At 35.2% G+C, this 15598-nt stretch overlaps 1 protein-coding gene across 1 annotated transcript; it reads left to right on the top strand.

Annotated features, from left to right (window-relative positions):
* The first annotated feature begins 827 nt into the window (after positions 1-827).
* Positions 828-5368, top strand: LOC137940893 (geranylgeranyl transferase type-1 subunit beta-like). Its single transcript, XM_068786012.1, has 11 exons — positions 828-1245; positions 1341-1416; positions 1503-1561; positions 1682-1821; positions 3484-3539; positions 3664-3740; positions 3901-3946; positions 4116-4240; positions 4372-4439; positions 4523-4610; positions 4738-5368. The coding sequence occupies exons 1-11, from the start codon at positions 1084-1086 to the stop codon at positions 4906-4908; spliced, it is 1068 nt and encodes a 355-aa protein (XP_068642113.1). The 5' UTR covers positions 828-1083; the 3' UTR covers positions 4909-5368.
* Positions 5369-15598: the final 10230 nt, after the last annotated feature.

The following is a 15598-nucleotide window of genomic DNA, read 5'->3' as shown; positions in this document are numbered from 1 at the left end:
TTCTCAGTGCTTTAACATGTTTCTAAGATATGTATGATGATTCTAAACGTGTATATGTAATTTAATATTCTACAACTTCGATTTTCACAAGTACTTTAGGAATAGGAATTAGAAAACTTTCTTACATAATATGACTTAATTTAACTATTTGTCTATTGAAGTTTGAACTCAAGTACTTACATTGACTTCTTCCTTGTGGGTATTTCTTCGCGAGATGTTCTTAATTTTGTGCTTGAGGTCGTTATTTTAGCTTTGATGCTTTAGACCTTGAGATGCTCTTGAATGTTAAGTATCTGAAATACTAGATATGTAAGTTTTTAGTTCAATTAAATTTTGTTATCATCAAAAGCAATGTGAGAGTTAACCTGTGGTCAACTCTAGGTACAAACACCTAGACCAAATTAAGGATTTTTTCACAACTTCCAATCACTTTGTACAAGTTTTGATTGGACTACAAGAAAGGGTGACTTGCTTTTATATTCAAAGAACAAATAAGCCTTTGTTAGGCAAATATGACAATCAAGTATGTAAAATTGATTACACCGATCCTAAGGTGAATCCATAGTGATTTCAGCAACACAACTAATTTGGATTTTTAAAATGAAGGCGCTTGAGAACTTGATATGAAATCATATCCTAATTGATATATGATCATAAGGAATCAAACTTCCACCAAAATCAAATTACCACTTTTATCCTTAAGGTGGCGCCCCTTGGACTTTGTAAAAATAAATGCCCTCCAAATTACAATTTGTACCCATCTCCTAGTATTGATACATGTGTGAGATAAATATGAGTTTAATCAAGTTCCCGTATGTGTTGGTTGGTTCGGTTCAACAATTTTTTTTTTTTAATTAAGTGTCATTTTTCTGTACTCAATAGGGCACTTTCTTTTTCATTCCCGATTCTCGTCCAATCTCAGAAGAACTCAAAATTCAAAACCTGCCAATTCTCCTCCGATCCTGTATCTTTTAGGGAATTCTCAAAAAGAAGCAAGCAAAACTCACTGAAATTTCCGAATCCATCCCAGGTTACGAAGACAAATTTCTCCACGCTTTTTGAGTACTCATTCAAAATCCAGCGATGGATTCTTCTTCTTACTTCTTCGACAAAGACCGTCATATTTTCTATCTTGATATGATGCTGGATGCTCTCCCTTGGCAGTACCAGGACCAAGAAATAAATCGCATTACACTCGCCTATTTTGCCATTTCGGGTCTTGACATCCTTGGTGCACTAGATAGAGTAACCGTTAAACGAACTAAATCTCTCAATTTTTTTTTTTTTATCTTTCCCCTATTATTTTGAGGTTGTGACTTTCCACTGGTGTTCGATTTCAGGTCGACAAGGATCGAGTTGCGAGATGGGTTTTATCCTTACGGGCGTGCCCCAATGATGAGTCTGATCTACACGATGGTACCTATATTTCATCCGTGAAAAGTTAGTTAATTTATCTTTTTCAATTTTAACGCAATGAGAGTGGGGCTTTTTGACTTGTTCAGGCGAATTCTTCGGATTTCATGGTTCGCGAAGTTCTCAGTTTCCACGACATGATCCCGGGGTATGTCCTTGTTATTGAATCATTTTGACCCTATACTTTTGTTTCCTCTCTAATCTGACTTCGTTCTTTCATTATTGTCTGTGTCAATTTCAAAAGTTGATATTTAGAATTTGTTGACAGAATGTGAGACGCAATGGTAGTCACTTGGCAAGTACTTATTGTGCTCTAGCTATATTAAAGATAATTGGATACGACTTACTGAGTATTGACCCTGAGTCAATCTTGATCTCTATGAGGAACCTTCAGCAGCCCGACGGAAGGTATATTTTGAGTCACAGCTGCTGATATTGCTGTATTGTCTTCAGCTTCGTTCTGTAATGTCAATTCTAAGAGAGCAAAACGGTAATGTTTTATGAACTACGAGAAGCTCAATACATAAATTTCCAAATTTGGAAAAAACCGGTGCCTTTCTACCAAACTAAGTTGGTCAAGTCCACGCCTGTTTTGTTTTTTTTTTGTTTCTTTTCTAAAATTGGTTTAGAATATCAATGGATTTATTCTCGTTCTGTTTTTCTTGTATACTTATCTTGCCCATGCTACATAAAACGTACTTCCATAAATGTCTTTTGAGATTCTCTGTTTCTTCAAATGGATATTGCCTGTTCACTGGAGAATGGAAATGCCTGCATCTTCTGATATTTCAATGCACAAAAGGAGGAAGTGCTGCTTTCACTGGGCTACATGTTCATATTTTTCTTCTTTAGGCGTTAGATCGTAGATTGTTGGATGGATTTAAATATTGAATTTGTCGATTGGTTGCACTTTGCATGGTTAAAATAGATGGTGCTGTGGCCAGCCACCATAAGGAGATATATATAATGCTATTTGCAACTGAAAAGCTCTGATGTGTCACCAGTAATACTTTTATCCGCAATGTGTAGTTATGCTAAGCAGCAGTGCTAATCATTATTGCAAAATTTTCAGAATGGAAGTGTGGGAGAGATTAGGGTTTAGAGGTTTATCTCCCCTATTTATGACTTAATCAATGGTAAAAATTACAATAATGTTCTTGCTCCCCTTAGACTCTAGGAATCAAGTTTCTACAGGCAAACACTTCCCCAAAAAATATAGAAAACTAAATAAACTCAAAAGTGCAACTTCTAGTACTCCCCCTGAAGATGGGGCTTATAGCTTCAGAACCTAGACTCTGTGGCTATGTTTTGACACGTATAGCTTTAGCTTGCTATATAATAAGTCGCACAGCTCCCTTTTCTATGCATTTAAAAAAAAAACACAACCAACTCTGTTTCTAGAATCAAAATTCGAATGCTCGGCTTGTCATGGCTTTGTCTTCTATACGGCCCAGATTCTTGAGCTTGCACTTGTAGGATAAGTTTTGGACTTCAACAACCACGGTACTCTTTTAGTTTTTCTCTGCTTCAAGTTAGGGAGTACACACCAATGATCCCCAGATTTAGTATGAAAAGCATTTAACTTTGTTAATCTCCCTCGAATAGCACACTGCCTCAAGATGTCCAAATCAGACAAAACAAGTGAACTTCTAACAAGTACAAAGTTCAAACTGGGATGGATTAAATAACTTCAGTTGAGAAGTACTGGAAAAGAATAAGAAACAGTTGTTATTTCTCTTAGTTTAATGTCTTTGTCTTTTTTCTTTTGTTCTTTTAAATGGGGAGATGCTAATAAGAATGAGTAGCTTGAAATGTAAACGGGGAAATACTAAAGAGATAAGGGAAAAACCGAGGGTTGAAGTTTATCAGGATAGAAGTTATGTCATCTATTTAAATTCATTCATCCTATCTCACAGGATGCAAACATTACCTTTAGGCAAGGATAGAGGATGTATGCTTTCACGAGTACAGTTACAGTGTACTATGTGGTGGATGTCCGCATGAAACTTATGTTATTCATTATTTATTTATTTCTGTCATTCTCATATTTTTTCTTGGTTGATTTGACAGTTTTATGCCAATTCAGAATGGGGCAGAGAAAGACCTCAGGTTTGTATATTGTGCAGGTAGGTATCTTATTTGAACATATTGATGGCATTGTTGCATTAACTTTACCATTTATACCAAAAAATACAAACAAAGAAAACTTTGCCCTTTTTTTCCTTTAACATCAGAATTTTTTTGTCTCAGCTGCAATATGTTTTATATTAGACGATTGGAGTGGAATGAACAGAGAAAAGGCAAAGGAATATATATGCAATTGCCAGGTTAGTGTGTTCATAGAAACAAAAAAGGTACCTGGCTAATGTATCTCTAGCTTCTTTGACAGGTTCCTTTCTACATTTGAATCCTTTTCTCTTATTTATATTTTCAGCTATACTTGATTTACGTAACATTCTCACTTCTTTTCATATATCACTTGAGCAGTCATATGATGGTGGCTTTGGTCTAGTTCCTGACTCAGAATCTCATGGTTGGTAGATAACAAATATCATTTGAAATAGACAAACATTTAAATGCCAGAAATTACTTTTTCATGGGACACAGACCGTTTGCCCCATTCTGGCTTGGCTGGCTTTCTATGCAATTGTTCTCAATATTCTGAAGGGGATCAATATCTAAGTTTTGTTTTAGCAACACAGGTGGTGCGGCATACTGTGCAGTGGCTGCTCTTCATCTGATGGGATTTATTAAAGATGATATTGTTTCTAAATTGCCATCATCTTCTGCAATTGATGTGCCAATGTTGCTAGAGTGGTGTTTGCAGGTCTTTTTCTTTTTTAACTTAAGCAGGGTTTATTGTATCTAACACCCGTTAAACATTTTCCTTTTTTTTTTTTTCTCACCAAGATCACAAGAGCTATAGTTTGCATAACTATTTTTCTTGTTCTGCTGCAGAGGCAAGCTGTTGATGGGGGATTTCAAGGTCGGCCCAACAAGGCAAGTGATACATGTTATGCATTTTGGTAAGAAATACTGACTTCTAGTTTTATTATAACTATTAGTCCCATTTCTTGCAATTTATAAAGGCTGAGTGATTCTTTTGCAGGGTTGGTGGGATTTTAAAGATCTTAGGAGCCCATAACTTCTATGACAAGGCTGCTCTTCGTAGATTTTTACTTACTTGTCAGTCCCAGGTAGTACCTTTTTCATTTCCAAGTGTCTTTTAGTTGTACAAGTGCCTTTTAGTTGTATCTATATTATTAAATAATCTGCTCTCTTTGTAGTTTGTAATTTCTGGCTGTGATGTGTATCTTAAACCAGTATGGCGGTTTCAGCAAATTCCCAGAAGAGTGGCCTGATCTTTATCATTCCTACTATGGAGTAACAGCTTTCAGCTTGTTGGAGGAACCTGGGCTAAAGCCACTTCATGTTGAGCTTGGTATTTCTGATCTTCTTGCAAGTGGAGTTTTAAGTTGTCTCGTGCAATTCTGACAGCTGAGTTAACTGGGGCCCTTAACGCGATATTTCTAACCTTGTTTAGTGTCCTTAGGGACACATTTACACTACGCATAAATAGTTCTTTGCACCTTCAGTTATCTACAAGAAGGTTCGACTTTCAGGGAAGGTAAGTTGGGCCCTCGAGATCAAATTTCTGAAGCACAAGTCTTTCAGTTTAATTTTTCTGTCCAAAATATACTATCAGTTATAATATTTTGTTCTATGATCATATGTTGAATCATTTTCAAAAACGAAAATGTGGTTGGAGTTAAATCAGCACTACAGTTTCTTCTTTGATATACGGAGAGAGACAAAGCTAGTTCTACCTTCGTGAGATAATGAAGAGGCAAAAATGCTATTCTTGATAGTTCTGGAGCCTGTGGATTTGTCTGTTACTCAAGCAGGGAAGAGTTGCATATCAGGCAAAATACAGTATATTCTTATTACATTATAGACTGAATATAAATGTGAAATTTATCATATGACATTGTTCAGGTATCTGCAGTACTGATCAGGAGGCAAGCCTCCGGACTGGTTTCATGCTATACCAGCCATTTTGAGCCACTAGTGAACTTGATGGTTCTTCACAAATACTTCCTAGACAGGGTTTGGTAAGTTTAACCTTAAAAATCACCATTCGATTCATTCCAAATACCCTATTAGTGTTTCTCGTAAAGGTCTCCACATAATGCATTTTATTTCCAAATTTGAAGGATTAACCAGTGACCTGTTTTTATTTTTTATTTTCATCTTTTTGATAAAATCCATCTGCTATTTTTCCTATAAGGTCAGAGGGCATCTATTTTTTCTTTTTACTATTCCTTTCGATTTAAGCATGCCTTCAGAATTCAGAAGTGGCATCTAATGTTTCTTATGAGGGTATTTTTATCTTTTTTAACACAAATAGGGGGTAAAGGAGTGAATATCAAGAAAATTCAAAGCTAAGAGAGTAACACTGATAATTTCTACAATTACAGTTTAAGAGTTCTCCGAAGGGAAGGGTATTTTAGTATTTTATCCAATTTTTAAGATGGGGTCTGGTAAGTTTTACTATTGAAGGGGCTAAAGATATTTTGTATTTTGATTGGTGTGACTGAAATTTCTTTTTGTATATTCTTAAGAGAAGGGTGTCAGATATATTCTCAACCACCTAACGCCATCTTATGATTCAAAACAGAAATGAGGCTCATGAAATACTAGGTTATATCAGCGTCAGGCTTCAAAAAGTCTAATATGATTTCATCTGCAACCTGTAACCCAATGCCTTCTCATATCAAATTCATGGAACTGCGCTATTGAATGTACTAATAGCTGTTCTTTGTATGTTTACCTAGTGCAAAAAAATCATCATCAATCAAGTAATTACCCTCAAGCTTTTCTCAAGTTGAATCAACATAAACATGTAACAAACAAAAATTGAAGTACTTAAAAAAGACTTGGGAACAATTTTTATACAAAATTACAATTTGTTCGCCTTTCCTCTCCAAATTATGTAAAGAAGTTATTTTTCTGCTTTAGAACTACATTTTAATGTTTCCTAAACTAAAATCTGTAAACTTGCAGTTCAGCATGCTTTGGAACTATGTTCAAACAAAATGTAGTACACTAGATATGGAATACTCAAAAACCCTAGCAGAGAAGAGCAAGCAACAAGAAATAGCACTAACTAAAACAAACTCGTTGATGCAAAATGAATTTATTAGTCAAACACAGAGAGATAGAACTCATAAGATTACCATTACCTGTCAAGTGTTCGAAGTCCCCAAAGTCAATAATTTAGGATGGAGAGGGTGAAGTAGTTGAGATCATACTTGGGATAGTTGTAGTTGCAATAGTGGGAGAGGTCTTGTACGAGGGAGATATCATTATATTCTTTATCTATTGAAGTAAATCATAATCTTCTTCAAATACAGTTTTCTTTCCTCTGGATGTGTTAGGTTTGTTCTCTACCTTGTCTCTACTACCAGTAGAAGCTTGGTTGGTCGTAGCCCAGTCTGGTTTCCCATAGGTTTTCCAGCAAGTGTCTACTACGTGACCTATTTTTCCATAGTGAGAACATGTTTGATTTTTAGATTGAGAAGAGCCTTTCCCATTCCTACCACCTCTTCCACGACCACCTCTAGTATATCTTCCCCAATCCCGATTATTGGAACTACCACTGCTATTATTAGAGTATATGGTTGAGGAGACATCAACTTGGGAGGTGGTGGATGGATCCGGGATAAGTATAACTATAACACTTATATCATCAAATGAGGGAAAAACTGTTAAATTGAGAATTTGAGTCTTGGCTATCTCAAGATACAGTTTGATATTGGCGAAACAAATGGCTGCTACTAATGCTTCCCTTTCTTTATTTTGAACCGAAATGTTTGTGGAATAGGGTTGAGGAAACAAGATACGTCATACCCTCGTCCCAATTACACCAAAAGTTAAACATTACAAGATAAGTCCTAGTATAAATAAATAACATGACATAAATAGAAGACTTACATAACTAAAACACCTTTAATTAATACTCTTTTGTGAGACCTCCTCGTATGAGACTCCTGTAAGACTCCGCCATATTAATTCTAGTTCCGTGAGACTTCTTACTATGAGAGTCATGCAAGACTCTTCCATATCTGCTCTTTAACATAATGCAAATAATATTTATCCTACAAATGAACACACTTGATTTGTAGTGTTTCACAATCAAAATGTAGGTTACAATATCCATTTCCAAAGTGTTTGCACCTTTGAAATGAATCCGTAAGTAAAATATCCCAATGACACTTATAATTTAAGAGCTCAATTACAACTTTACGCATAAAGGGACTTTTACAAAAGCATACTAGGCTACATAAGTGGACACCCACTAAGGGATTTTATAAAAGTAAACTAGACTACACAAGACTAGATCCTACACATGGCTTAACCTAGTATATGCAAGGGCTACTTGATTACAATTTAGTTCTAATACAATGCCATTCAAATAGGCTTATTTTAAAATACAAGAGCGAATGAAGATTACACTCACTCCTATATATCTAATCTATGTGGGAGCAACTCAATTGGCTCTTAATGGCTTGATTTTAAAATACAAATAGCTCACTATAAAACTCAGTATTGGTTTTCAAAATTAGGGGGCAACCTCAAAGTAACTCGATATTTTTTCATTTGAAAATAAAGTTGTGCAAGTGACAATAGAAGCTTTACAAATGACTTCAAATAAAGAAATCTCAGTTCTACAACACTCTATCAAGTGTCATCAATAAATTTTAAAAATGGTTGTTGGGTTGAGAAAGGGGCATTTTGTCATTTTTATATAAATTATAAATTTGAGTGAAAGCTTAATTCATGAGAAAAAAAACTCGCTATTTTCAACTTGAGATGCTGATTACATACATGGGTATCTTAATTTTTTTTTTTTGAGATTTATCTTGGTCAGATTGAAACTCAAAAGTTGGTTTAGCTTTGCTTTTGGTACAACTTGTTTAAACAATTAAAAAATATTCAAGTAATTGTCTTACATCTTCTATATAAATCTTGTTCAAACACCCAAACTTGTTTGAACAACACCGGAGGCCTCATTTCTTTCCATATTGTTCAAACATAAAATTTTGTTTGAATACAAATTATAGGTCAAACATATTTTGCACTTCAAGGCTACTCTTCTTCTATATAGAATTTGTTCGAACACTTGATCTTTTGTTTGAACAACTTACATATAGAGACTTCATGCCTTCAAATTTTGATCAAACGAAAAATATTGGTCAAACAAATTTGTTGGTTTCTTGCCATCTTTAAATCTTGTTCAAGCAACTTTCTTCTAGAGGATTTTGTTGTTTAGGGGAGGACATTGGATCAGGTTTCATAGGGAATTGACCCAACCCGATCCCAAGAGTTTGGGTTCGGATTTTAGGTTTCACCCCTTGTCACAGACGGGGAAGAAAAAAACCCGTCGATTTTTGAGTTACGGACAAAATCTTCCAAACCCGACCCATGGGGATGGGGTAGAGATATGATAATAGGGTAAGGACAAGGCGAGGATACATGGATGGGAAGGGTTTATAGGGATGGAGCTAGGATGGGTTAGTTTTACAAGGACGGGACTGGGACAAGGTTGAGGGGATGGAGATTGGGTTGGGGTCGGGTTCAGATTTTCAACAACCTGACCCCAACCGGACTCGTGCCCACCCCTATTTCAAGTATGCAAAGTACAAGTGCAAGTGTACCTCATTGAAGAAGCATAAAGTGAGTGATTCTAAGCTCCGGCTTTTGTTCTTGACTTGATTACATTTGTTGATTATGCTCGCTCATATTGATATTTCTTTTCTTTTACTCCTCATGTTAATGCCTCTTTATCTCTGTTATATTTTAACTTCACTTTTTCATGTCTAATTTCACCCCCTTTCACAATCATCGAATAAGATACACACAACCACACAAACATTTGAAAATCAAGAGCTTACACGAGAGAAAAGCAGTCCATCAAAATTTGATAAATAGAAAAATTCCTTTCAGTGTTTTTTGTTTAAATTTTATTACATACATTTGTGGAGATCATCAAAGTGAATCTTGAGACCATATGTCAAACACAAACCCGGGGTGGTAAGGCTATCTAGACTGAGGGCTAGATGGGGATGGTTCCTCATGAGATGCTAGTGTGAGTAGTTGAATTCAAGGGGAAGCAACTACGGCTCCCATGTCATCTAGCACAAAGATCTTCCTCCTAGAGGGCAGACTAGCTCCTATTCTTCTTCTTTTTTAACTGACAAAAGACTCCTCTCTCCACTAGATAGCTAGTGGGTTCACGTGGTCAAGGATGTGAATGAACTCAACTTCATCTGCCTCATCCTCTATGGGCAAAGTTTCCTACTTGTTCTCAAATTTTCCTCCATTTTCTTTCTTCTTGTCTCTTCTCTCATTTTCTTTTTATTCTTGTTCTTGATTTTTTTCATTTTCTTCACGCTCTCTCTCTCTTTCTTTATCTCCTTTTCGTGTCTTTCCCTATCTCTCTACCTTCATTTTTTTTTTCATCCTTTTCTTATTCCTGACCTCCTCCTTGCTCATCTCCTCGAACTACTTCTTCCTCTTGAGCCTCCTTTACTCCATCATTTTCCTCAGAGTTCTCCTTTTATTCAACTCCTTTGAACCTTATTCTCTTCTCCTCCAAATGGGAACCAGAACATCTTCAATTATCAACACTACTTTCTCCTCTCCTTTCTGCCTCAGCTTCAACTTCATCCTTTTTTCCTTTTCTCTTCTCTTATTGCTGCCTCAAGACCTAAATTATGCTTGATTTTAAATATGTTTTCTCTCATCTTTTCCATCTTTCTATCCATCTAATCTAACCCAATGACCATGCCAGACATCATACTAGAGAATTTGTCTATATAGCCTCTATGAGCTCTGAGTTGATAGGGGGAAAGGTTTTGCCCTGCCTTGGATCTTCCCTCCCTTACTCTTTCTTCTTCCTCAACCTCACTTTCCTCTTCTCCCTCACTTCCTTTACTGGCTCTTGTATCTTTTTTCTTCTCTTTCTATCTTATTCTTTTTGTATTTTTGAATCCTCTTGTAGCCTTTCGAATTTCTTTTCTCCTTCGTCCGAATTAGCATCTTCATATTCACAAAGTTTGTGATGTTTTCTAGTCCATACTCTCTCGACTCAATTCCAAGTTCATCGAGTATGTGGCTGATGATCCAGCCACGGAGTTAATGACTCTCTTGAGGTCGGGGACCTTATGACCATGGCTTTCTCTACTGGCCTCCCAGCTATCCTCCTCCTTCCTAACAACTCCACAAAAACTAATTCCCAATAAGCTTTTTCGAAGTCTTTGTTTGTCGAAGTCTCACCTAATAGATTCCTTTTGTTTGAATCAAAGAAAGGAAAAGTCTTAGCTACCTCAAGCCATGTGTGAGTCACCCTTGCCTCAGATTTGTGCTTCTTCAATTTGGATGCTTTGACCTTGGCCTTTGTTTTCCTTCTTATTCACTCTATTAATGATTTTTCCAGTGATTTTCAATGACAGACATATTTAAATGGGTTTTGGGCATGTTTTTTTGAGTGCTAAGAAGATTTTGGTTTGACCAATGTTTTAAAATGAAAAGATTTCTCAGGTGGACATATCTGGCCTGACAAGTTTTGTTGGACAATATCAAGTTGTTCAAACAAATTTATTGAGGAAACCAAGCCTAAGCTCTCTCTTTAGAAGATTGTTGGAATGAAATTTTATCAAATAAAGGGTTATTTTAGAACTTTTTATGGCAGATTTCTTTCACCAAAATTCTGTTCAAACAATTTTTTTGGTTCAATTATCTTTACTTAAGGGACTCTCTTCCTCCCGAATTTTTTTCCTCTCTCCCACTCTCTTCTCCCTCTCGACATCGTCTCCTTCTCCCTCTCGCACTCCCTTCTCCCTCTCGCACTACCTTCTCCCTTTCGACTCGACCTCCTCCCTTCTCTCTCTTGTTCTTGGCCTACAGTAGCGTTGTTCTCCCCCTCCGACCTTCCTCCCTTCTATGTTGTCTCCGACCTTCTTCTAGCCTCTACCTCTCTTTTCCCCCTCTTCTCTCGCTTCTCACTCTCTTTTCCCCTAAAAATTCTTCCAATTTTCTTCGATTTCTCCCATTTTGGCTTGATTTCCTTCAATTTTTCCCATTTTGGCTTCGATTTTTTTGATTCTACTTCGATTTCCCTTGATTTCCCCATTCGGCTTCAATTTCCCCAAATTTCAGAAGGTAACCCTAAACTTTAATTTTTTTTCAATTAATTTACTATTGTATTTGATTTAATTTTAATTTTTGTGTGCGGTATTTATATTGATTGTTTAGTTACTGCATAGTTTTGGGATTTAGGGTTAGGGATTATGGTATTTAGGGTGCAATTTTGTCTTTATAGGGAATAATTTCGGCTTTAGGGTTAGGGTTTATGGTATGGTTTAGGGTTTTTTTTGTTAGGGTTCTCGATCTTAAGGTAGGGTAAATAGAAATTAGGGTGTAGGGACTAGGAATTTGGGATTTAGGGTTTGGGACTTTTAAGGTTTAGGGTATTGGTTTAATAGTATGGTTTACTTTCTAGAATTAGGATTAGGGTTAATAGAAATTAGGGTTTTAGGGTATTGGTTTAATATTATGGTTTATTTTTTGGAATTAGAGTTAGGGTTAATAGAAATTAGGGTTTAGGGTTTTGAAGGGGTTAGGGTTTAGGGTTTAGTAGGGTGTACTTTCTGGAATTAGGGTTTAGGGTATGTTGGGTAATGGAAGGTAGGTTGAATCTAGTTCAAACTAGGTTGAGTCGCCTGCACATGCGTCCATTAACCAACGAAAGATGATATAATTATATACGCAGAGAGCATTACAATGATATATTTGAAACGGAAGATGATGATTTGGGTGATGAGTTTGGTGGAACACTTGATGAGGTCTAATTAGTAGGTGTAAATAATGATGAATATAGTGATGATAGTGATAGTTTTGTGGATGAAGACATCATTCAACAAACATTCAGAGGAAATGTGCATTAGAATCCACAAGAATTGCACATAATACCGAGATGCCATAGCGACTCGCATGTGGAATGATAATTGATGGTTGTATTTTACTGTTTTTGAACATATATCTTATCGTTCATATGTACTAAACTAGTAACTTGATGATTTTAACATTAAAGGCATGAACTCGTTGTTATCTTCCAAGGCATAAACATTTCTTTTATGTTGCAAATTGTGGATTATTACGAGTAATGCAGTTGATTATCAAGCATGTTTTTTAATTTTTAATTATATATATGTGTGTGTGTGTTATTAATAATCTATAATGTTTTTAATAAAATAGTATATTTATTTATTTATTATATTCATTAATTTTATTACTATATTAAATTAGATATTTAAGACTAGTAATTAAAATATTATTAAAGTATTTGATCAATAAGTTTGGTTTAATTATCCAAATTTTATAATTAATTAAACTAATCATTTTTTATTTTGTGGAAATATATTATTAATTAATACTACGTAAAAAAATCCATTTTGTGTTATTAATAAAATAATTTATTTATTTATTCATTATTTTCATTTTTTAATTACTATATCAAATTAGTGATTTAGAAGGAGATTTTAAGGGGATTGAAATAAAAATTAATTTTCTAAAAATTATTTTCCTGGGTTTGTCAAATCGTCCATCATCTATTCTCTTCCTAAAGGCTGTGCTCTCTCTTATTACATTCCTCCAATGAAGATGAACTTCAATCTCATGATGTCTCCTTCTTTATACTACTCAAAGTGAAGAACTTGAAGAGTAGCATCTTACATGTGGAAGTCTAATCATTGTAACACAAATGATTTAATTCAGACAACTCATGAGCATACACTACACCACAACGAATTTATATGACTTATATAAATTTGGGCACATCAAATATGGGAGTAAAACTGAAATTTTATTCACAAAAATATGAGATGGCTTCTTTCTCAAACTTTCAAGTTGAGAAAACCACATTTAATTTACTTTTTGGCTTTCCAACAAGACCAAATAACAACAAAAATTCATCTAACAAACATACTCAAGGCACAATTAGCTCACTTTGAGGGGTGTTAGTTCACAATGAAGTGGAATGAATTCTCCCCGCATTACCTAATTCATTAAAAAATGGTGTTAGTGTAAAAAGACTTGAATTGAAGTGAGATTACACCATTTCCTTCGCTTCGGCAAAAACGAGGGAAAATTGTTTCTTACCTATTTTGCTAATCATTAGCTTTCTACGCGGGACGCGCTTTGCTTCTTGGCCCCATTCTCCTCTCTTCTCTCTCGGCCTCCCCCTCCACTCCCTCTTGACCTTCGTCGCAGAGCACAGGAAGGCGAGCCTCTCGGCCTCCCGGCTTCTCTTCTCTCTCGATCTCCCTCTTTTCTCCCTCTCGGCGTGTCGTCGAAGCGTCGCCGTCGCCCGCCGCCGTCGCCGTTGAGGAAGACAAAGACGATGTTTAATTTTTCCTAAGTTAGGAAAAATTAAACCATCGTCATAATTGGTTTAATTATCCAATTAATTAAACCATTAGTTTTTCATTTTGTTAATATATTATTAATTAATAATATGTAAAATATATATTATGTTATTGATAAATTAATATATTTATTATGTATTTTTTATTTTGTATTAAAATAGTGAGTTTTAATGTTAAACTATATCTTATGTTACTACAAAATAATTTATTTATTTATTATATTCACTTATGTTATTTTTAACTTTTTATTTATTTAAAATAATTTATTCTAGTCACACGTAATTAGTATATAAATTTATATTAAATTTTAATCATTAATTGGTTTAATTATCCAATTGCTATAATTAATTAAACCATTAGGTTTATTTATTATATTCTCTTGTGTTATTTTTTAATTTTTTTATTAATTAGAATATTAATATATTCTAATACTACGAGTCAAATCACTTATAAGTGTAGTAACCACATTTATTTTTGTTAATTATATGTTTAGGTATATTTTTTATTTAAATATATTATAAAATATTACTCATTCTCTTCTTTATATCATATTTTTCATTAGGGGGGCACTAACACTAGAATCTATTTTCCAGCCACTTAAACTCGTCTACACTAATACCCAAACATGAGTTAAAGTTGAATCAATTCATTTTACTTCAATTCAATTCTTCACTTCAATTTTAGTTCATTCTGGACTAGCCCCCCTTTAACAAAGACTTGCGCCTAGTTTTGCTTGATCCATATTAAGTTAAATTTTGAGAGTATCCAGGTCTATTTCATTGTTCATGAATGTCATGAAGGCCTTATACTCGATTCATGAATGTCATGAAGGCCTTATATTATAAATAAATATAATTTATTTACTTGATTAGTTGTGAGATTTGACTTGAATGTCAGCTTCTTTGATGACTTCTCAAACGGCACTTAAAATCAAAACGACTGGGCGCGCGGCTCTTTGATTACAATTTTCTTTCTTTCTCCTAGAATCTTTGACGCCATCACGTATTCACATCTAACTCGGGTTTATCTGTTTGAAAGAGAAGACCAACGGTAGCTTTCACCCTTGATTACGAATTTAGCACTTTGTGCCAACCCATTTGAATATCCAAACAAGAAGTTGGCACCCATGAACTCATCTGGCAGCTCTAAGACAAGTTGACAAATTTTTCCTGGCAGTGATGACCTCCATTGATGCTCGGAGGTCACGGGCCTCCGATCTCCCCACCCACCTCCACCAAGAAAGAAAATATTAAAAACGGAAGCTGATGGTGACTGTCAGGTGGACAGGATTGAGGATGGATGGATAGATCCATTGGCGGGCCAGAGGACACCCATCATCAACCCACTGTCAGAATAGGATTTGACAGAGATTACTTATTCCACCTTCTTTTCCTCTCTAATTTTGAAGCAAATGTTCTGCTTTCTTGAGAGGGGAAAGCGGAACGGCGCAAAAGAGAAATTCTGAGACTCATTTGAATGCTTTAGTAGTTGTTTAAGAGATGCACGAAATTACCAAAAAGAAAAAGGAAAAGCTGAGACAAGCCAGCCACGCTCTGAAAGGAACCATCACTCCCCTTTTCCCACAAAGAGAGGATGAGTATCACCACCCACATGAATGATTATGGAGTTACGGAGGAGTTATGGATGGAGATTGCAGTCATTTTGAAGATTTCATTTTATAAAAAAAAAAAAAAAAA

This window comes from Aristolochia californica, unplaced genomic scaffold (genome assembly GCF_029961685.1).
Source record: "Aristolochia californica isolate CCGP_79_NKW_82.1479 unplaced genomic scaffold, dmAriCali1.0.hap1 SCAF_10, whole genome shotgun sequence".
Classification (NCBI taxonomy): domain Eukaryota; kingdom Viridiplantae; phylum Streptophyta; class Magnoliopsida; order Piperales; family Aristolochiaceae; genus Aristolochia; species Aristolochia californica.
The sequence above is the reverse complement of the archived record's forward strand: the minus strand, read 5'-3'. Positions and strand labels throughout refer to the sequence as shown.